Genomic DNA, 23,497 nt, shown 5'->3' on the forward strand with positions numbered 1-23,497 from the left:
AGAAATGTGTCCATGTTAAGATCTATACAATTGTGGCTGTGCAATTTATGTACATTTGCAACTAGAATAATTAAAGTTTTATTTAGTTATTTTATATGCCTGCTTTGTTGTCTTCATTACTGAATCAATCACTTGACAAGTGTAATGTGAGAGGTCAAGATTTACGAAATGTGCTTGGATATAGTCAACCTACTGATGGTCCATTTCTGAACCCCAATGTACAATGTCTTATGGGCGGCATTACAAATAAATTGCACGAGTCAACCATAACTATTACAATCCCAGATCTTATTTTATGTATATAAATATAAAAAGTAAGCAGCATAATACTTTTTAACTTTGTTAATAATAATGTTTCTTGAGCACCAAATCAGCATATTAGAATGATTTGAATTCAGCATTGCTGCCACAGTAATAAATTACAGTTTAAAATAGGAAACTATTTAAATTGTAATACTATTTGACAATGTTACTGTTTTTACTATTTTTGGTCAAATTAATGCAGCCTTGCTAAGTATTGGAGACTTGTTTTCAAAACATTAAAACTACTTTTTTAATGGTAGTGTATGTGTGTGCATATATAACTGAAAAGGTCAAAACATACAATGTAATCTTTTAAATGCAATGTTTATTCAACATGTCCATAAAAAGTACACCTCAGGCAAGCCTAATTTTATACATGTCGATGCCTGCAGCTGCAATGTGATATTAAATGAGGGTTAAATGATCTGTAAATATGTGCTATTCTTGTGAGATGTCCACTTGCATTAAACCACAGCAAACCCTTTTTTCTCCTTCTGTCATAATTTCTACATGCGGGAGCAGTTCGGTCAATTCACAGCTACAGTGAATGACTCAGTTAAGTGAAAAACAATAAATAATAAATCTCAGCGGGTATAAATAATACACAACTCGGTAAACTTCGAATGCACTTGGTGCCATGTCCTGGTGTTAACACCATTTTTACGAACAAAAGGCCACCGTGTTGTTCTGCCTAGTCAGTGAAAGGTGGCCATTTGAGAGAATTAGCTGCTTTTCTGAAGTGAGTTACGACAACATCTCGTCCCTTTAAGAAACACTGAATCCCGTGATATTCATCCCTGCAGCGATTGGTTCACACAAATCCTACCCACATTACCTGAAGGTAAGCATACAGTACGAGCTATGTGACACAAGCCATGCCATCTGCACATTTAGCATTGAAACAAGTGTCAGTGTACAAATATCCTCCGTTACATTTGTCTGTTAAGTGTGGTGAAAGAAATATCTTCATCTGAGCCGTGTATAAACAATTCAACTTGAGCTATTGCACAGCGCTAAGAGTGAATTATTTAAGTTCCTCTTCAATCCTGGCTTCTGTATGTTATAAAATCTGGTTCATTATTCTACCTTCTTTCTTTCTGTATTTATTCAAAAGCACATTGCTTTGCCCTTTTGGAAGTTCCTCAGAAGACATGTATGTGTGAGATTGTCAGTTCTCTGTGTTGGCTTTAGCAGAGAGTTGCTGCGGCCGGTGGCGTCGTCGTGTCAAAGCGGGGGAGCTGAATGTGGTTGGCGCTGATGATTGAGACGAGGCGGGGTTTGTGTGCGATCGGTGTGGCCGTGGCTTCTCGCTGTGGCTCTGGCCCTCAAGGGCCCCCTCACAAACCTCCAGCAGCAAGAGCACCTGCTCCCGCAGCGGTAAAGCCTTGAACCTGCGTGCTGCCAAGTAAAAGAAGGCTGCAGTAAATGCCTGAAGACACATTCCTGAAAGAGAGAGAGAGCTTTGCTTTACTTGATGCTTTAAAAAGTCCCTTTCTTAGTTAAAACAGACAATTGTGTTTGCTTACTGTCAAAGTGGAATGTGCTTTAGCTGGACTTTTTTTTTTTTTTGCGAGATTTAAGGTTAAAGCGGCACAATTTATAAAGCCACTGTTACCAGATTTTATTTCCGGTTTTGGGATTATTGAAACATTGCAGATTTCATTCCTTCCCCAGTCAAGTTGATAACAATTCTACATGCGCAGAGATGAAATTAAAGTGTCGACAGATCTTTTCTTTCATATTTTGACATACAACCAAGTGTAATGGATTAGCAAAAAAAAAGGTAGAGCAAGTACTTCCATTTATTCATCAGTTGTTGATTGGATTCTGAGATGTGGGTGTTGCACTCAAAAATGAGACGAATGAGAGCTTGCATAGAGGAGTTTGAGCAGACACAATAGTTAGAGAAGTATTGAAATCTGTCATTTCACCAGATGATTATCTTTTGATGAATTATGAGGTTAAAAGAAAACAAAAAATGGGTGAAATTTACATGTAGTGCCTAAAGTAAAGAGTTTGGAAAGACCTAATTATTAAACTTTGGCACATAACTTCATATAAATATACAGTATGAGTAATAGTCATTCCATACAAACCAAACAAGACAATACATGCAGTTGTCAAATAAAGAGTTTACTGAAAGATTTGAAGAAAAGCTATTACTAACATTATTTCCGAGCTGTAAGCGGCTTTAATCAGAAGTGTACATATGGCAGATTTCCCTTCTGCTTATTTATTAATTAACAGGGCTTCATCTGTGTATTATTTAGTGCAGTCGTATCTCCACGCTGATGAAAACTTAATTACAGTATATTTATGTTCCTGCTAAAAACTTCATATGCAAGCTCAAATCATCAGCAGGAAATTTCTGAAGGTCACGTCTGAGCCTGCGAGCCGAGGGAGAGAAATACAGACAGCTTCTTTCGAAAGGGAAAAACTTTGTACATTTTAAACGTGGTGAAATTCTCTCTGCACATTTCCACAGGAAGGCACTTGTACTTTTATTAAGGGTCCCTGGGACCCTCAGGGGGTTGGAGCCTGAAAGTGGATGCAGATCACTTGTCTGACTACATATACAGAGCGTTAATGAGCCCTCGCTGTGGACAATATGGAGCCGTGAAAATCCTCTCGAAAGAAAATGAGGCGCCCTGCTGCGCTGGTCAGAAATATGTGTACATTGAGAATGGATGGCCACAATTAATAAGCAACGCTGTTCTCCAGAAGGAGAAAATGGGTTTCATTAAGCAGACTAATGAGGAGCACTAAAAGAATTCAGCATTATAATGTCAAATGAAGTAGACTGAACTCTGGGATGGACAGGAGGATTAAGACTCTGTCCGAGTGTCAAGTCAGCATTCCTCAAAAGTAAATGTATTACTATTAATGAAGATCATGGCAGCGCTATCGCTCCTCTTCCTCCTCAGGGATAAACAGTCCGATCCCCTTCTTTTAAATAGCAACTTCTATTATTTATAAATATCTAACCTTATCCAGCAGTTATTACTTTCCTCACGCCACAGTCTGGCTTCTTGTGAGTGTGTGTTGATTCCCTACTGTAAGGCGCTAATAACCAAATTCAGTGCAACCTTCCGAAACGTTCCAGAATTCAGCTCACATCATTCCACTCTGGCCATTTAGGAGCACAGAGACTCGAGTATATATTCATTCATTCTCTCTTTTGATTAGGAGAAGCGAGGCCTGGCATGCATTATTCATTTAATACGTTCCTCCAAGAAAACGATGCTAGCATGACCCAACCTAATGCACCATCACAAAGAATATTAGCAGTGCTCATTTAAAAGCAGAAATGACTTGTGGGCACATTAGCTTTGACACACACACACACACAATGTCCCCATTTACCAAAGTAGCGTTTCAAAGTGAAAGCAAAAAATCAATAAAAATTTAAATATAAAAGATTGAGGCAGAACTTGAAAATTTGGTTATGTGGCATTAGTTGATTGGCCATCTATTTTTGCGATTTCCAAGTACTGGGCAAATGAGCAAAGAAGTGAATTTATTTGTCAATTATCTCCCCTGTCGATCTCATTTATGACTGCGTGCGAGGGGAAATATGCTATGATTAATAGTTGCAAATGTGTCTTTTATCGGAGGCTGTTTAACAGCTTTTTGATTGTGTGTTGGCCTCGTGAGTGAAGATGTGCTGTAAATTGCATCCTGATTGGTGGGCCGCTTGCCTGCCTCTTTGGAGTCGGGGAGCATTCCAGCCCAGCGACGCGTGATGTCGATGTACAGGATGTCCACTGAAGCCATCGAGAAGCTGCTGCTACTCAGCTTGCAGTTCCTAAAGGAGATGCTCAATTAACATGGTACATAATGAATGTTGCCTTATTCAGAATCCCATTCATTCCATTAAATCTAGCAATAATGTTATACAGTATGTCAATTCAATCTGAGGCAGTGAAATGGTTGTCACATTTACATGTCTTCATTTTGCAGATGTTGCTTTCAAGGTTTACATTTTACCAGCATGATCTTGGCTTTGGCTAATGCCACGCGCTCTATCAGTTGAGCTACAGGAACTAATATGACTTGCCTGATGAAGGTGCGGAAGCTGGTCGGACCCAGTCTCATGGTTCCTTTGACACCAAGGAAGCGCAGGAAAATGGTAGCGATGCGTTCCACGACACGCAAGTAATTAAACTGCTTGGTGTATTTGGGGAAGACTTGCTTTAAACACAAAGATGGAAGGGAATCCGCCAAGCCTTCTTTCTCATCACTTCCTGTCTCCACAACAATAGCTTCTTCTGGTGAACCGCCCCCTGTACTTGACCTGTTGGCACAGTAAGGTGAACCTCAACACACACACACACCAACATCAGACTTTTTAATATACATTTATATATTTTCTACAAGTAACAGAAAAATAGATAAACGTTCGAAAAACTATAAATATAAAAAAATATAAATAAGTATGCACAAAATGTGTCAAAATGTTTTACATTACAGTTTTAACTAATATTACATTTTACAACTTCATAAACACCTTTGGTAAATTATGGTATATGGTGCAAACTTTAACCATTTTAACTTTTGACTAACTTACAGTTACTTTACAGAATCTTTCTCTGCCATTTTATCATTTCTCAAAGTGTGAAAAATATCAGTCACTTAAAAAAATGGCTAAATAAGAACAAAAACTACTCAAATCATTTGTAAAGTTTGCGGATTGATTTTGTGCTAACAGCATAACGTTTAAAAGAAAATCTGTCAAGTAGGAGAACGGAGGATTTAAAATCCAAAGGACTAAAAAAAATAAACACAAATCCTCAGTGAATAAAATCACAAACCACAAGCCTTACCATTTTCTCTCATTAAATCGCTCTTCTCTTTCGCTTACCCAAGAACAACATAATGAAAAACAATTATTTAACAATCACAAAACCAACCGAGCGAACTGCAGTCCTCTCATACGAGCGCTGAGTCCAGATGGCTGAGGAGCCAAAGCAGTTTGTTGCATTTCAGCAGAGTTGTAAGTAACCCTGCACTTTTAGTCCAAGTAGATGCACTTCATGGCTTCTTACCTGAAGGTTGTGGCTTGAGAATTACAGGGTAAAAGTACTAACGACAGAGATATAACTTAACACACTTAATGGGTTTACCCAAAGTATCTGCTCACCAAACTTACATACTCCCAAAAAAGATGATTGGGGGGTACTGATCTTAGCTTGTACTGAACCTAGAATATAACTTTAAGATATCACACCTGTCTCCATGACTGCTAGAGGCTCTATAAACCGCCAAAAATTATCTAGGGAGCGGCCCACTATTAATATAATCTAACAACATACTGTATGTCTAACATATTCATAACAAACATCAAATTGCCTCAGGGTCATCTCGGCTAATTTCCTACAGAAGCCTTTGGAAACATGCAAGATGAACTGGTCCAACAAGACACATTATCGACAACACTAGAGGAACAGCACGTGGAGAGCCCTGCGAGGAATAGGCTGTCATTATACAACACTAGTGAAGACGTTCTGGCTTCATAAAGCCTTAGTGACTTTGTACTTGTCAGTATTAGCCGTGACAATCGTACTCAAGACAGAATAGCTTCAAAAAGCATCAAAGGGCTTGACTCAGAAGAGTTTGTGAGTGGTGTGTTCATTCACACAGTCGTCGCAGTCACTGAAGGTTTGTTATTTCAGGTTGACTGAAAGGAGGACACGAGATGAAAGAGATCGTGACTGAGTATGTAGAACTTTCTCTCCGAGTGACCTTCATTTGTTTTATTCATTCAATCTTTCGTGCCAATATGAGCTTATGTTTGCTCGACCATAAGAGATAGTTCTACAGAGGAGACTGTTTATTTGTTTATGTAAATTGTTTTATGACACACTAACATTCTCCTTGCAGGAACTGGCAGTCTGAAGAAAAAGTTTTGGTGAGTATGTTGGTTTTTTTTTTTCATGGTTTCATAGGTTTGCTACAAAATATTTCTATTTCAAGCAAATGTTCTTCTGAACTCTGTATTCATCAAGGAATACTTTTAAAAATGTATCTTGGTTTCCACAAAAATAGTTGGCAGCAACTGTTTTCAACGTTGCTAATAAGAAATGTTAAGTGAGCTCCAAATCAGTATATTAGATTTCTGAAATCATCATCAAGAACTGAAAACAATGATGATTCAGCTTTTTTCATTTCTCATCAAACACCACAAACCAGACAACTGTGCTAGATCATAAAAATGCACATCTAAAGGCTAAATTAGCAGATATTAAACAAAAATGTGCACACTGAGTCTTTCCAGCTCTGAGCGCACATGCAGTCTCAATTAAACTCTGAGCTGACTCTACACTTTTCTCAAAACAAAGGCTGCCTGACTTTTATTTCCCCCAGGCCTAGACACTGAAGTGTGTCTGTGTACAATGAGCTACAATAAAAGCTGACACACACAAACTTGCTCATGGGGCATGAGACCGTCCGGCTATCCCTGACTCAGAGAGACAGAGGAAGATTGGCCAGACAAGTGTGAAATTCCATCACAGGATTTCCTGAATTTAATTTTTCCATCTGAAAGGCTTATGACTGCAGCTCAGCAGACCATTATTTCAATAGCCCCTCACTGCAGAACACAAGATCCAGGGGGCATGGTTGGATCCACATCTAGGGGGTGGAGATGGGTAGGCTTAGGTATATGTAAGGTGGGAGGAGTTGTGTTCTGCAGTGAGGACCATCTCCATTATTTCAGCTCCACAAAGCTGAGGTGAGGATGACAACACGCACCGGTGGGCATGCGCATACGGTGGACTGCACCATCAACTGTCCCATAAGCCTTAAAGATTATGACTCACGTTACGTGTTGTTTCCTCTGAGCGGGGTCCATGAGCCGCAGCGTGTCTCTGATCACACCCACTTTCACCTCTTCATCTACTGGACTCGGTACATATTCAAACACACCAGGTGACACCTGCAACATATGGCTTCAACAATCAGCAGCGCAACAGACTCGTGTTAATGTCCCCGTTAGTCTGTAAACACAAGTATAGTCATTGTCAGTTTAGAGTCAGTAAGACCAAATGTTAATGTTTATGAAAGAAGTTTCTTATGCTCACCAAGGCTGTATTTATTTGAGCAAAGATACAGTTAAAATGTTGTGAAATATTACTACAATCTAAAATAACTTTTACAATTTAAAAATACATTTATATTTTTACATGAAATGTTCCCTTCTGGTGGAATGACCTGCCCAACTCAGTCCGAGCAGCTGAGTCAGCTTATCTTCAATCTCTTCCATCTTTATTTGACCCTCTAACTCTCTATTCTAATTCTATTCTTTAAAAAATTCCCCCTTTTAGACTTGCACTCTATTAATTTACTAACTGCTTCTAAACACTTGCTTCTCTATTCTTTTTGTATTCTATCTATTTGTTTTCTTTTTATTTATTATACAGTTAACAAAAAGCAAAAAAGGCCTCTAACACTAGCTTGCTCTATTCTTTTTCTATTCTGTCTGTTTTCTTATTATTTATTATATAATTAAAAAAAACCTTGCTATGTGTACTGCGTTAGGCTAACTGAAACTTGTTATAGCACTTGCATATCATTGCTCTTTTGTTGATTTTGATTGCTTCCATTGTCCATTGTCCTTCCATTTGTTAGTCACATTGGATAAAAGCGTCTGCTAAATGACTAAATGTAAATATTTTAAAATATTTAAAAATGTCATTTATTCCTGCAATGGCAAAAATGAATTTTCAGCAGCCATTACTCCATTCTTCAGTGTCATTGGATAAAAGCGTCTGCTAAATGACTAAATGTAAATATTTTAAAATGTCATTTATTCCTGCAATGGCAAAAATGAATTTTCAGCAGCCATTACTCCATTCTTCAGTGTCCTATGATCCTTCAGAAATCATTCTAATTTGCTGAGATTTGATTTTAGATCTGATTTGCTGCTAAAGAAACCTTTATTATTATCAATGTTGAAAACAGTTACTTAATATTTTTGTGGAAACCATTACTTTTTTCAGGATTCTTTGTTGAATAAAAAAAACAAATCAAAAGAACTGCATTTATTTGAAATGTAATATTTTGTAACATTATAAATGTGACCCTGGACCACAAAACCAGTCTTAAAGGAACACTCCACTATTTTTGAAAATAGGCTCATTTTCCAACTCTCCTAGAGTCAAACAGTTGAGTTTTACCATTTTGAATCCCTGTCTTAGTACACGATGTAACTACAGAAGAGTCAAGTTTTAAATAGGAAAAATACAGAAACTCTTTGGTCATTTTTGAGTGAGATGCTAACGTTCTAATCAGATTCCATGATCTATGCTAAGCTACAGCTAAAAGTGCTACCGCCAGACCCGGAGATCGGCTGAATGGATTCAAAATGGTAAAACTCAACTGTTTGACTCTAGGAGAGTTGGAAAATGAGCCTATTTTCAAAAATAGTGGAATGTTCCTTTAAGTCTCTGGGGTATATCTGTAGCAATAGCAAAAATACATTGTATGGGTCAAAATTATAGATTTTTCTTTTTATGCCAAAAATCATTAATTAATTAAAGATCATTTTCCATGAAAATATTTTGTAAATTTCCTACTGTGAATATATTAAAACTTAATTTTTGATTAGTAATATGCATTGCTAAGAACTTCATTTGGACAACTTTAAAGGCGATTTTCTCAAAAAATGTTTTGCACCCTCAGATTCCAGATTTTCAAATAGTTGTATCTTGGCCAAATATTGTCCTATACTAACAAACCATACATCATCATCATCATCATTTCGAAAAATTGACACTTATGACTGGTTTTGTGGTCCAGGGTCACTAATGTCTTTAAGGTCACTTGATTAATTTAACACAGCCTTGCTGAATAAAATTACTTTCTTTAAAAAGAAATACCTTACTGACCCCAAACTTTTGAACAGCAGTGTATATATTGTAACACACACACACATATATATATATACACATATATAAACCGTTTTGACATGTACAGTGGTATTTTTGAAATAAATAACCACCTAAATAATAATATCAAAATATATCAAAGATCTTTAGTAATGCCACAGTACATTTTTAAGGTACTGGTTTCTAAGCATCACACTAATAGTGCATCTGCACCCTCACCTCCTGCTCATGTTCAATCCTCATGCTGGGATTGGCATTGACCTCTAATAAAACAGGCTTCAAGTTTTTCATCAGCAGGATATCAAAGCCCAGGATCTAAAATTGGAACACATCATCTTCTGTTATTCACTATTTATTGACTTTGAAAACCAGTGAAATGCAGAGAATTAGGGATCGCCTGGTGAAGGAAAAACAAAGTTAACAGCATATGGGTGTGTGCTCGTTTTTCTCATTTTAATGAGAAAATGCAAAACACGTCACACACATAAAGGAATTCGTTGCAAATATACCTGAAAACATGTCGGTCCTGGTTTTCCAAGTGGAATATCTGCCTGATAATACACCTTCAGTTCAGGCACAAGTGCAATTACTGTCTTGATAACCAAAGCGATAATGTCTGACCAGACCTTCTTGATGTCCACTCCTTTAGATGCCAGGCGATAGAGAACGCTAGAGAAAGTGCGTTTACTGCCAGTGCTGCAGCTGTCGGAGTGAACAAAGTTCCCGCTGTGCACATTAAGGGAGTAGTTGGTGAGGTGCATAAAAACATGACTGAGGTTCTTCTGGCTGGGTTCTTGGTAGGGTTCTGTGCAGAACCTTGACAGACCCTCTTTAGCGATGTAGATCTCTAGAGGCTCCAAGGAGCGGACCAGAACATACAGGCGGATATCAAACTTCAGTTTATCGATGAGCAGGGGTTTCTGGATGTATTCTTGAACAACTGCTTGTTTGATCTGAGAACCTGAGATGACCCGAAGGTCAGCAGGTTCACGGATGAGGTAGATGCCATCGCCCTGGGATCCGCTGTCCGGTTTGACAATAAAAGTGTGTTTGAGGGTTGAATCATTATCTTTCAGGAGACGAATCTTAAAAAAAAAAAAAGGAGACAAAAGCGGAAGGTGAACAGTGAGATTTTTTTCTAGCATGCTTGGAAAAGAACTTAAAGAGGCCATCTCTTGAAAGAAATAACCCTTTCAAATCTGAATTACATTTCAGTGACACAATGCTTTATTTCTACTCTTAATGCTGCCCTTAATGATAATCAACCAAGAAATTTATTTAATTCAATTTAATTTCTAATATCTATTTTAAGAGCTAAATATGTAAATACATATGGATACTTCAAGAAAACTCTTACTAATAGTCTTTATTAGTCTTACTAATATGATGTCCACAGAAGGGTCTGAAAGGGTTGATATGAACAGTCTTTATTTGAGTCTCCAGCTAATGTTTAAGTGCTCTGAATGCTAAAAAAAAAAAAAAATTATAAAAATAATAAGATTATAAACAAAATAACAAGGCTGATCTAACCCTTAATATAAAAAAAAAAAAAGTTAAAGTTTAAAAGGCAGTGAGTGCTGGTGACTATCCACTAATAGCATTATGGTTATTAAGGTTGGTAAACAAAGCCTCATATTTCCAACTTATACAATGGTTTTCTTTAGCTGCATACGTGTTTTCTCTTTTTCCCCCCTTCCGCAGATCTCTGCTGCCCCCTGCAGCTTTTCTATTTAAAAAAAAGTTACTCAAACACAAGTCTTTCCTGATTCATGCTCAAAGGTTCATGCACAAATATGAATAAGTATTAATAATCTAAAAAAAGGGAAATAAAAAAGGAAAAACAACAACAAAAAAACTAACAAATTGAACCACAAATTGTTTAAACCTACTGGACAGCATAAGATAAAATCCCATTTAAGCAGCCCATCTGAAGAAGTAAAGCACAAAGTTACAGTAACTGTAATATGTGGAAGGAGATTGAAGATGTAAATCCAGTAACTACAAGATCTTGTAACAAACTTGTCATTCACAATTAGCTGTTGCAGGCCACTAAACTGCTTAACCTGGTTTTACTGTGGTTCTGTCTTGACCAATTACTACTACAGCAATCTACCTAAAGATACACCACTGAGAGAAACACTGCTGGAGGAAGACAGAAAAAAAGACAGTTTGTCTAGCTTCTGTAAATGTCTTCTTTGTGATTTCAAAGATTGACTGTAATACGGTGTCCTAAGTGTCTTCTGAAGTGTTTCCCTCACTGAGCTTGTACCTGTGAGGAGAAGAGTTGGTATTCCTCAGGCAGGATCCAGGAGCGTGGGTAGAAGTTGTACTCCTCTGGGAACAGCTCCTGCATGGTACGCACGGCACGACTCAGGTTTATCTTCCGCAGCATCTCTATCATTCCTGCTGACCGACAGGATAGTTGATGAGAAAACGGTGAAATCAAAGGGAAATGGCCCTACAGGGGCGTTATTCTCTCTCAAAACAAGACACATTTTAGAGCCCTATTTCCCAGAACTTTCATTAAATCACTTGATCATTTGATTTCAATGGCTCCATAGCGCACACACAGGCACACAGCTTGGAAAGGCTGTCCGTGTGAAAGAAACTGTCAATACAGCTATGAAAACAGCCATATTCCATCCAACCCATGAGTCAGCAGCTCTTGAGACTCCTTTATGACTCCACTGCTGAAAAACATTCCAGTGAACAATACTCACCATACTGTATGACTGATAACCTTCCTCTAAAAACAAGTACAGTCATGGCCAAAAGTTTTGGCAGTGACATAAATTTTGTGTTTTGCAAAGTTTGCTGCTTAAGCTGTTGTGGTGTTCATTCACATTGTTTCTAGATGATTATGTAGAGTGATCAGATGCATATTAAATAATTGCTAAAAGCTTCATTGGCCAAAAAAATTTACTTTTCACAAAAAAGTTTTTTTTATCCTGACACAAAATGACAACATTAATTGACTAATCATATCAGCAGCACATGTGAAATTGTGAATGAGTACTAGTCAGGTTAATCACTATCATACTAATTAGATTGTAAGAGCAGACTGATTGCCATAAAAGGAGGGACAAAGTGCTTCCAAACATTGTGTTCTTGTTAGCAATGGTTACCAAACACGTGCAGCCATCATCGCTTTGCATCAAAATGGCCTTACATGTGAGGAACTTGCTACAAAGAATATTGTACCTGAAAGAACAATTTCCCGGATTATCAAGAACTTCAAGGAGAGAGGTTCGACTGCAGTGAAGAAGTCTTCAGGAGTGTCCAGCAAGCACCAAGACCGTCTCCTCCTGTGGTGTCAGCTACTGAATCGTGTCACCAGCAGTGCAGAGCTTGCTCAGGAAGAATGGTATCAAAACGTCCTGCGAGAGCGACTTATTAACGACCCATGAGCAATTTGGTGATGATCCGTGCATTTTCCAGCATGATGGAGCACCATGTAACAAAGCAAGATTGATAAAGAAGTGGCTCGAAGATCACTGCATTTAAATTTTGGATCCGTGGCCAGGCATCTCCCCAGAGCTTAATCCCATAGAGAACCTGTCGTCAATCCTCAAAAGGCGAGTGGACAAGCAGAAGCCCACAAATTGTGATCAACTCCGAGAGCTAATAATGCAAGAATGGATCGCCATCAGTCAGGATTTGGCCCAGAAGCTAATATCCAGCATGCCAGAGCGAATTGCACAGGTTATGAAGAACAAGGGTCAACACTGTAAATATTGACTCATATTTTTTTTGCCAATAAAAGCCTTTAAAACTTATGATATGCTTATCATTGTTTTTCAGTATACCATAGAAACATGTGGAAAAATAATCTACAAATAGTGAAGCAGCAAACACAAAATTTATGTCACTGCCAAAACTTTTGGCCATGACTGTACAGAATGTAGCCTATACTAACTAACTAATGTAAATGTGACAAAGTTTAGTACTATTTTTCAATTTCCAGACTTGTTTAAATTAGTTTCAGCAATGGTTTTCAATAGTTGCAGTTTTGTAATTTATGCACGGATTTTGTTCTTAATATTTTTAGCTTCAGGTTTTTTGTAATAGGATACAGTGTTTCACCATGTCGAAATCAGAGGGACATCTTCAACCACACAAACAGGTCAGATCATTCAACTTTGTGATCCAGATTTTAGTTTCATTTTGCTTTAGTTTTTCTTATACTTTGTGATTTCAGTCAAATGTTTTAAAATCAATTGTTTTCATCTTTATTTACTATAAAAACACTGTATTTAACAGCCCTATCCCCATCCTTAACGCTTTAAATAATTTGTTTAATGTTGTAAATCTCCTGCTTGCCAGGTTAATTGACCAAAACTATTATTTAGATATTTATTGTTGAATAGGCTTGCCATGGCATACTTTTCATATACGAGAAGCACATTCAACACAAGCTTGCAAGGAGTTGCCATGGATAGAAACAACATTAAAAACAGCATAACAACATAATTACCAGCTACAGGTAATACCAGATTGACCAGTTTAAATGCGACCAGTTTTTTCATTTTACATTTACACAAGATTGCAAATGGTGGTGTCCAATTACAATTACTTAAGTCGCTGTTTCTAGGATGACAACATCTTTAAAGACCTACTTTTTGTGAAGTTTACCTGGGAATTTGTTGACTTGCCCAGAGATGATGTTCTCATTGTCATGAAAAGAGACGCCATGCCAGTAGATATCACAGGCTGTCCGCCTACCTATCGGAAACTGCAGGATCAAAAGAAAGAGACTTGAGGCAAAGTAAAGGAGGAAAACCATCAATCACAACACAATACACATGTCATACTTTTGACAAGGATGCAAAACATTGACTATATCTAACTGCACTAGAATAACAACAGTTCACCACTGCAGGACTCTTTTTCCATGAAACATTTTAGTTAACAATTTCTACTCTTTCCAACAGTATGCATATCACGGCTGAGGGCTACATTCTCAATGACTTGGAAGAACAGTTATACTTCTACAACAGTAACAGTGTCAGGTACAGAGGCAGGGTTAAGATATGTTACTACCATCATTCATTTACAGGTGAAAATGCATTTTGAGCACTTGTGTACAGACCAGTGTTTCAGGTTTTGGTCCAGTTTCATATACATTTTTATACTAGAATAACAACAGTTCACCACTGCAGGACTCTTTTTCCATGAAACATTTTAGTTAACAATTTCTACTCTTTCCAACAGTATGCATATCACGGCTGAGGGCTACATTCTCAATGACTTGGAAGAATAGTTATACTTCTACAACAGTAACAGTGTCAGGTACAGAGGCAGGGTTAAGATGTGTTACTACCATCATTCATTTACAGGTGAAAATGCATTTTGAGCACTTGTGCACAGACCAGTGTTTCAGGTTTTGGTCCAGTTTCATATACATTTTTAAGACCCTGTATATGATGACTAGGCTACAGTACGGGCTAAGCGTGCAGTAGGTTATCAAGGTCACTAATCAGGATGCAGGTAGTGTGCTTAGTATAGACTAGGTTACGTGTCTTGGGCTGGATTTTGTGAGGATCATGTCACTGTTTAACAGGCTAATGGAGTGTGAGGAGGTGCTCCTATATTGGTCAGCTAGCACACAGAGGAAACCAGAAATTTGTGATCAGATTAGGAGTTCACGCTGGTTTACAGGTATAGCTACAGTTGTGAAGGCCAGTTTTTTTCAAAATGTCCTCACAAATATAATGAAACCGGTCAATGACAGAGGTTTAAATAGCCCTTGCTATTTCAGAGGCTCAGGAATCAGTCAAAAGTAGCAAATCTAAAACATATATACAATAATTAATAAAGTGAAACCAAAGTGTGAATGTGTTCAAAACACAGACCGCACAGACCGTAGCAGAACAATTAACAAGTGACCTTTATTTGCTCCAGTTGCTTTAATCTGAAGTGCAGCAATTTTGTGCAGCACTAATGATCATGTGCGTGACTTTGATAGATCACTGCATGAAGCTGGCATAAACAAAAATGGTTTCCATTTATTTTTTCCTCTTAAAACACAATGATCTATTTATTTGCATTCTTCTAACATTGCGTTTTAATAAAAATAAAATAAAAAAAGACTGAAGCAGGGTAAAACTAAACTGGGCAGTTCAATTAGATCTGCCTTCTTTGAATAAATATTGATATACATCTGTCAGATTTAGTGACCAGCAATTATTGTTAGTGAACTGACTGCACTAATAGCTTTGTGTAAACATAGTAATGCATTTGGGTTCACCCAAAAATCTACGATATTTACTCCTCTCATGCTGTTCCAAAACCTGTATGACGCTTTATTTATTCAGCAGATAACAAACGAAAATATTTTGAAGAATGTTGGTAACTAAAAACGTTTTGGGGACTACTGACTTCCAAAAAAAATAAAACCAAAAAATGAAGACATTTCACAAAATATCTTCTTTTAAATTCCACAGAAGAAATAAACTGGTTTGGAACAACATGAATGTGTATTTTTATTTTTGTGTGAACTGGGAAGAATCTTTTGAAATAACACAAAGAGGTTTATTCAGTTTGAGTCAAAATATTAGCACCCCAGCTCTGTTTGATGCATCAGGGTTAGCAAAGATCTCTTAAACATGAATAACATTTCATTGCTCTGTCAGAGTAGCTGTGGAGCAGGTCAGAAAACGAGGACATGCCTGTTCAATCCAATCACCTCTAGCCGTAACTACTTAATTGAAGTTACTTGGTATTATGTAGCAGGTACAAGACACGTGAAATTGTCACGAAACACTGAAGAGAAAACTTGTGCACCAAGAAATTCCAAACTTTAAAAAAAAAAAGAGCATTTCAATTCAAACTATGGTATATCTTCAATGCATTTAACAAGTCAGACAAAATGTGAAACATCCTTTCGGAAAACACTTTCCTCCTTTCTAAGTGAAGTTTTATTGTTTTTTTCCTTCTGATTTGTTACACTTTAACTTTCATTAAAAGTGTTCTCATATTAGAAATGGCTATAAAATGTACACTATTTAAAAACCTAAAGGTTACAGTTCTGTTTTCTTACCTCTCTAGGGCCGAATAAGGCATTCCAGAAGTTCTTATTATCAATTGAAGATCCGCCACTATGCTCCTCATGCCAGAGTCTAGTATCTCTTAAACATATTTTATTCAATTGTGCTGGCTTATGTTATTCTATGAATTGATATTACTCAGCAATCATTTCAAAGAAAACTAAATTTTAAAGATTTTATCTCAAGCTAACTTTAAAAACCATGTATATGTTTTTAAATTGCTCTTTTATAGTATTTCTATTTGTTACTCACCATGGAAGCTGCCATGGTGTTAACACCAACCAACCAATCATCTCTCCCCAGGGAGGATCATTACCCCTGTCACCTCAGCCTTGACCCCCTTCAGATATTTCTCACATGTTACAGACAAACTGATATGTTTACCTGGTCTGGCTGAGCCCCAGTGTGGTACATGTATGTGCTTTTGTGCTGAGTACTGTATGTGTAGGTTAGTTCATACAATTTGAAAATTACAACACGTGTAGATCTACAATGCATAGTGTCCTATTATTCCATACCGTTCAGGCATGGAGAGCAGTGGGAATCCAGGCATGTGGGATTATCCCAGATTGAACTTAATCATTTAACACTGTAAAGGCACAACCATATGGTGAAAGTCAGCATTCAACTGAATTACTACCCTTTATGTGTCTTTGCAACCATGACACATCAAAAACGTAAATGCAATGTACTCAGATTTAGATGACGGCAAATTAGATAATGGCATAAGACCTTTTTAGATCAGAAACACAGATCCAAATACGTAAATGGTTTATTTACGCGCAAATGCAACTAAATTGCTTAAAATATTCACAGTACTACCAGTTACTACAGACCACAGATGATCTACATAGATGATTAGTCTGCCGTACAGCATCCAGTTTCGCAAAGGCCCATCTTAGTTGCACAGAAAACTTAAATTGAACCCAGTTAAGACATTGAATGGGTAATTACAACAACTGCCATCAGTTTGCCAGCTTGTTGACACTTTTAGATCAGAAACACAGATCCAAATACGTAAATGGTTTATTTACGCGCAAATGCAACTAAATTGCTTAAAATATTCACAGTACTACCAGTTACTACAGACCACAGATGATCTACATAGATGATTAGTCTGCCGTACAGCATCCAGTTTCGCATCCATCTTAGTTGCACAGAAAACTTAAATTGAACCCAGTTAAGACATTGAATGGGTAATTACAACAACTGCCATCAGTTTGCCAGCTTGTTGACAGCCAATTCTGACTCTTTATCTCATGTAGCGGGTCTTAATGAGTCTGTATCAAGTGCTTAAAGATTAGCCTATATCATACTTTGTTTCTAAGGGTGCTTTCACACCAGTAGATCGATTGCTTTGTTCCGAAACAGGGATTAAAATTATTACAATGTTGCTTTTTATTCTTGGTGAGGTTCGCTTTCACATGACAAAGATGTAGCGTCTGGACCAATCAAACACACAATATATATTTTGTTTTTATATTTAACAAATACTCTGTAACCCTCACAGGTTCATTTTGAGGTATTAGCAAAACAACAAAGCTGATGCTTTTCACGGAACTTACGTAATTACCCATCATAAATTGTGATATAGCCTGGTTCGTTGGATCTGATTGCTTTCTCACTACAACCGAACCGCTCCAGAGTTCGTTTTCAATCGAGCCGAGACCACCTCGTTCAGCTGATCTCGGACCGATTGTTTTGGCGCGTATCCGACTGCGATTGCCATGTTCACATATGCCTAAACGAACCGAGCTAAGGAGGGAAACACGCCAGGTTCCGAAACAACAGGCCAGGTGTGAAAGCACCCATGTCATAATTAGATCTTTGGATCTATGTTTCTAAATAGTGCTGGGCGGTATACCGGTTCATACCGAATACCGGTGTTTATTTTTGTTATGATATGAATTTTTAAAATACCGCAATACCGGTATATGTCACTTAAACAACGTTCGGAACGCGACACTGTTTGAAAGGGGTCCCTTTTCGCTGTTGCACTGTGATGAGGGAACAGCTGTATGTGTTACTAAGCATGAAAGTTCCGAAACTGAAGCTGTAGAACTAATAGAACATGATGACGCAGAAGAACTCATCCACAATATCCACATTGAAATAAAATTTTTTTTGGTCATACCGCCCAGCACCCTTTCTAAATAACTTCAAGGACTGATAGTCTTCATAACATTTTTAAAACCATAGGTGGGAACTCCTCCTGCCCTTGAAACGGTCTTTGGTGTAGCAGACAGGATAAAAGGTATAATGGATACGCTTAAACTTGAAACCGACCTTTAACAAGGCAGAGCTGAATTACAAAGGCTCATAATATTTCAGTGGATACGAGAAGGGGGTGTAGACATTCACTCAACACAACCATTCACTCTCTCCAACCTGCCAGGTGTTGTGCACCACATGGTATCGTTTGACATCTTATCAATGTATTAATGAGTGTTTCTTTTTTTAATGCAGAGAGACTTTACATAGACGGTCAAGTGTAACCATATGCGTGTGTTTGTCACATGTGTTGAAGGGCAAGGTTAAAGACTGGCAATGGCTGTTGAAATATTAAGCCTACAAGTCATGAGTAAGTGTTTGTTTACATAGCAGAAGCCTAAAGAAAATGTAGATAAGTCCAATGGATTCATCCATTCATATTCAAGCAAATGTGTGGATTGGTTTTACTGATGCAGTACACTTAAACTTGAACCCAACTTTCATACACTAGTACACTCAATTGTACAAGTGGTAACTATAGTGTTGTAGTACTTGAGACCGGTCTTGGTCTTGAGACTGGTTTTAAGACCATTTTTTGATGGTCTTGTCTCAGTCTCGACCGCATTTGTACTCAGTCTTGTCTTGGTCTCAGACTAATGACAAGTTTACACTACAGGATTTTAAACCCGATTTGCAAGTTAACGAGCTCGCCGACGGCAAACAAATATCTAGCATGCCAAATATCTGGACCGGTCGGCCGACTCGACAACACGAGGTGTCAGGTGTCGTGACGAGCTACAGCCAATGAGAGAGCAAGGCATGGGTTGAGGTCACCGGAAGAAAAACAACAGCAGCAACATGGCTTAAAGAAAAGTTTGGACACAATAAAGAGAGCAACATTTTTCATCGAGGAAACAGCTTGCAGTGCTAATGTCTTCCTGACGTCCATTTTCAAATAAACAACTGTTTCATGTGTTGTTTCGCGTCATTCCCGTTCCAATTCTCACGTGTGTTTTTGTGACAAAATGTGGTTTGTAGAGTCGTTGGGTGACAGAGTTGTTGTCAGCTTGTGTAGTGTGTAACCCCCCATTGCAGATAATTTACATAGTCAGGTATTGTGAACACCACAACGACTTAAAGACAGACAATCAAGTCATGTAGTCTGAACAGCACAGTGATCAGCCAACGTTTAAATTCATGTAGTGTGAACTTAGCATAAGAGGACTCGGGATTTTGTTTCAAGACCGGCCAAGACCACAACTGCGGGATATCACTAAATTACCAGAATATTGTCTATTTACAACCATCATTAATGTGATTGGACGTAAAACTTCCTGCTTCAAATGCAATCAACAACTAATTAAATAACTGAATAACAAAAAATAAATAATTTGATTTATACCAGTGGATCTAAAAATGTTTGACTTTACTGCCCCCCTATTGTCCACAACATTATTTGAAGGCATCCCCTCTACTATTTTAGAGCTTAGCATGTATATTAAAGGGGTGGTTGATTGCAATTTCACTTTTTTTTTACTTTAGTTCGTGTGTAATGTTGCGGTTTGAGCATAAACAATATATGCAAAGTTACAACGCTGAAAGTTCAATGCAAATGTGGATAGTGTCTATTAAAGTTATGGCAGTTTAATGCCTAAAATTACAGCTGGTAGGGACTACAACGAGCTTCTTCCCGGGTTTGTGACATCACAAACCCTGATAAACTCCACCCCCAGGAACATGCAACAAAGGGGGCGAGGCTATGTTGCGCTGCTTTAGAGAAGAGGAAGAGTTGTTGCCATGCCATCAAAACTAGGGCTGCACGAAAAAATCTATTCATATATGAATCGCGATTCTGTCTTCTAACGATTCTAATGGATTCACAAGTTTCAAAATCAATGTTCTAAAGCAGCGGTTCTTAATCCTGTTCCTCACTTCCCCCTGCTCTGCACACGCTCTGCATCTCTCTCTCTCTCATTCAGATCATCAGCTCTCAGCTCCATCGATCAACTGTGTTCCAATTATACACTTTATGCATATAGACAGACAGATATTTTTCACATAGCTACGAGAAACGTTTAATACAACACGGCATGCTGTTGCCGTGTTGTATTAAAGCTTTAATCAGGATAAAACCATATATTAAAACCTAACATAAGTAGTAGCATTTACAAATAACAGTGTATCTAAAAATATGAGACAACAACAAACAAAAAAGCATAACATTCTGAAACGTCCTGTAAGAGCCGTGCTTGCACAGGTTCTGTGCGATTCTCTGCACTAATATTCTCTGGCTCTCATTCGGGCTCAAATTAATAAGCAATATTGACGACGCCATTATTTACAACACAACACCGGAGCACATGCCGCTGAGTACTTTTTAAGTCATCTTGAGGCCCCCTTGGAAGTTTGTTGAGGCCCCGTAGTGGGCTCCGGCCCCTTGGCTAAGAAGAAATTATTGATTATTGTGTCAAAATTGTCACCAAAATGAATACCTACACCCACAAAATTCAAGATATTGTGTAAAAAAAAAAGTACTTGAGAGTATGAGTGCTTGAGTGTATGAGATGTGGATTTTTATATTATATTATAACTAAGCAATATCACAAGAGCAAGAGAGCTGTTTTGAAAAAATTATATTGCTTTTATGCAAACATTCAATAAACTTTTTTTTAAGTATTAATGTATTGATATTTATGCATTTGTAATTGTACCAATTCAGATGCAGCTTCTGTGCCACCACTGCAGTGCAAAGATGAATTGTGTTGTTAGAGATTCCTTTGATTGGTAACAGCTCTGTAAGTGTCTTATTATTGTATTTAATGATTTTTAAAATAAGGCATTTCTCAGGCAGTAAATGTGGAACCTTTAGATGAATTTGAGCAGTGCTAAAGAAACATTTTTAGTATATTAAGTACAAAATGAGTGCGTGAAAATAGAACACTTCAAGTACATTATGGAAGTGTACTTTTTTTAACCAGGGATTCCATATGCGTAATGGCTGTTATACTGTACAAACTTTATTTTCTATCGCCCTACACCAACCCTACACATAAATCGTCCTGCATTTTTAGATTTTCAAAAAAAAAAAAAGAAACTTCATTTTGTATCATTTATAAGCTTGTTTCCTCATCATGGGGACCACAAATGTCCCCACAAGGACAAGGATTTTTGACATTGCCATCTTTGTTGGGACATTTTGTCCCCATAACGTAGGGTTTACCAGGACCACACATCACACAACTGAGAATACTAAGAATACCCTAACAACGGTTGGCACGCTACAACCGTATGATTAGCCCTTGTAATCGGAATGGCAGGTCGATAAAGTCAAAGGTTAATTTATGTGGTGTCAGAACACAATGGCTCTCTCACCTCTTTCCACTTCAGCTGTCTGATGCTCATCTTTAGAGCCTCCAGAGACGTCTTTGCCTTGGAGGTGTCCACCGTGACAGCCCTTCTCTTTTTGGCCTCTTTGCCATGATGCTCACATTTCACATCTGTCTCAACATGACCGTTTGCCGCCGTTTTACCCTTTAAAAGCCTTGCCGTTCCTTTAATGTGAAGGGTTGGCTCGTTGCTCACACGGCTCTGTCCTTGTGAATAGTCTGACTTCTGCGGCGTCAGCTCCGGCAGTTGTTTACCGTTCACCTGTCTCTCGTGACCGTCTCCTTTGCTCCTACTTTTACTTCGACTTCTCCCGTTAATGTTACTTTTGGACTGGTCTCTCCGAGCAGTGAAGGAAACGTCAGCGGGGACTAGAGAGACCGAGGCCGGGGACAGCTGCACCCCGTCGGCCGCGGCCTCGTTTTTCACCTCCTTCATCTGCTGGAGCTCAATCTTCACTCTCTCATAATGATCGCTCATAGTGTTAGCTAATGGCCGGATTGTTTGTTATCTCATTTAGATTTGATGAATATGTTAGGATAATGTACTAGCATGAGGTGCTAACGTGAACCAGCTGCTGCTGTCCAAACTAAAGCACAAAGACAGGAAACCAGTCTATAAAAGCCAACTATGGAGCCAGATAAACTAGCGTGAAGACGCACCGACTCCATGATTACAGTCTGAACGTTATTAGCACTGAAAGATAACGCATCACTACAGTGTGCTGAATATTTTTGATGGCGATCTAACGGGACAGGTGTCCGTCCGGTCTCCTTTTAATTGAAAAAATGAGGTTCTTAACTAACGTTACCTGTAATAATACCACAAGCTGCATATGAACGCCTAATTCATCCCATTCTCTATAAAGCAATCCTCAACTAACAGCACATATCGCGGCATAAATATGAGGAAGACGAGCGCAGGGCATGGGTGGGCGCATCACCGCATTCCCCCTGTCAGTTTTAAAGTGCCGGTGAGGTGCACCGACTGCTCTCGCGCTTTTAAACGGACGTCGTATCTCCAAATGAAAACATCGCGTGCATTCCGTTTACTTGCTGTTTGCTAAGACGTGGCAGAGTTAATGCAGGCGGGCAGGTGAGGTGTCAACTGATGGCCAGCGGACAGCCCAGGAGTAAAGCTCCCGTGTGTTGTCGCTGCTGGTGTTTTGGTCCTGTTGACAACGCAACGCAGCTAACGGAAGCCGAAGAGGCACACGGCAGCCACATATTGCACTGGACTCACACTATACGCGAAGCGAAAAATCAGTGAGCAGAAGAATTGTGACGGTGGAAGGCTACAGAACATGTTTTTCCCCCCACTCTTTCTCTCAGTGTATGTGTATATACAGTAGCGTCCGCAAGTCAGAGCCTATTTGTGAAAATGCTTCTATTTTGCAATCTTTTATAGGCCTAATTTCTTTATTTTAATTTTTAATACTTCATTTACTTATATTATTTTGTTCTATTTGCCATTACAATCTAACAGCAAGAATTGAAAAAAAAACGAATTTCAGAAATGTTCAGTATTTACTATCCCCTTGCTATAATGCAAAAAGAATCCCATAATGTGTCCGTAATGCCTCTGTGATGCAGCAGAGGGAGCACTTGTGTCAATATTGAAAAAAGAAGCTCTCACTTTTTCTCATTAACAGTCTCTCTCTAATGTTTT

General features: G+C 38.3%; 1 protein-coding gene across 1 annotated transcript; it reads right to left on the reverse strand.

Moving 5' to 3' along the window:
• Positions 1-569: 569 nt before the first annotated feature.
• Positions 570-23,043, reverse strand: ttll11 (tubulin tyrosine ligase-like family, member 11). The gene is made up of 9 exons (XM_016287764.1): positions 21,818-23,043; positions 13,821-13,920; positions 11,458-11,591; positions 9,698-10,273; positions 9,408-9,503; positions 7,122-7,237; positions 4,361-4,597; positions 4,002-4,108; positions 570-1,746 (listed from the first exon to the last, which is right to left on the reverse strand). The coding sequence occupies exons 1-9, from the start codon at positions 22,307-22,309 to the stop codon at positions 1,472-1,474; spliced, it is 2,133 nt and encodes a 710-aa protein (XP_016143250.1). The 5' UTR covers positions 22,310-23,043; the 3' UTR covers positions 570-1,471.
• Between the last annotated feature and the right edge of the window lie 454 nt (positions 23,044-23,497).

This window comes from Sinocyclocheilus grahami, unplaced genomic scaffold (genome assembly GCF_001515645.1).
Source record: "Sinocyclocheilus grahami isolate Dianchi unplaced genomic scaffold, SAMN03320097.WGS_v1.1 scaffold12.1, whole genome shotgun sequence".
Taxonomy (NCBI): Eukaryota; Metazoa; Chordata; class Actinopteri; order Cypriniformes; family Cyprinidae; genus Sinocyclocheilus; species Sinocyclocheilus grahami.

Coding starts and splice junctions, on each gene's coding strand:
- ttll11 (XM_016287764.1), bottom strand. CDS start 22,309: ATGAGCGATCATTATGAGAGAGTGAAGATTGAGCTCCAGCAGATGAAG. Junction 11,592..13,820: donor GCAAGTCAACAAATTCCCAG/GTAAACTTCACA, acceptor GTCGGTCAGCAG/GAATGATAGAGATGCTGCGG. Junction 10,274..11,457: donor ACCAACTCTTCTCCTCACAG/GTACAAGCTCAG, acceptor TTTTTTTTTAAG/ATTCGTCTCCTGAAAGATAA.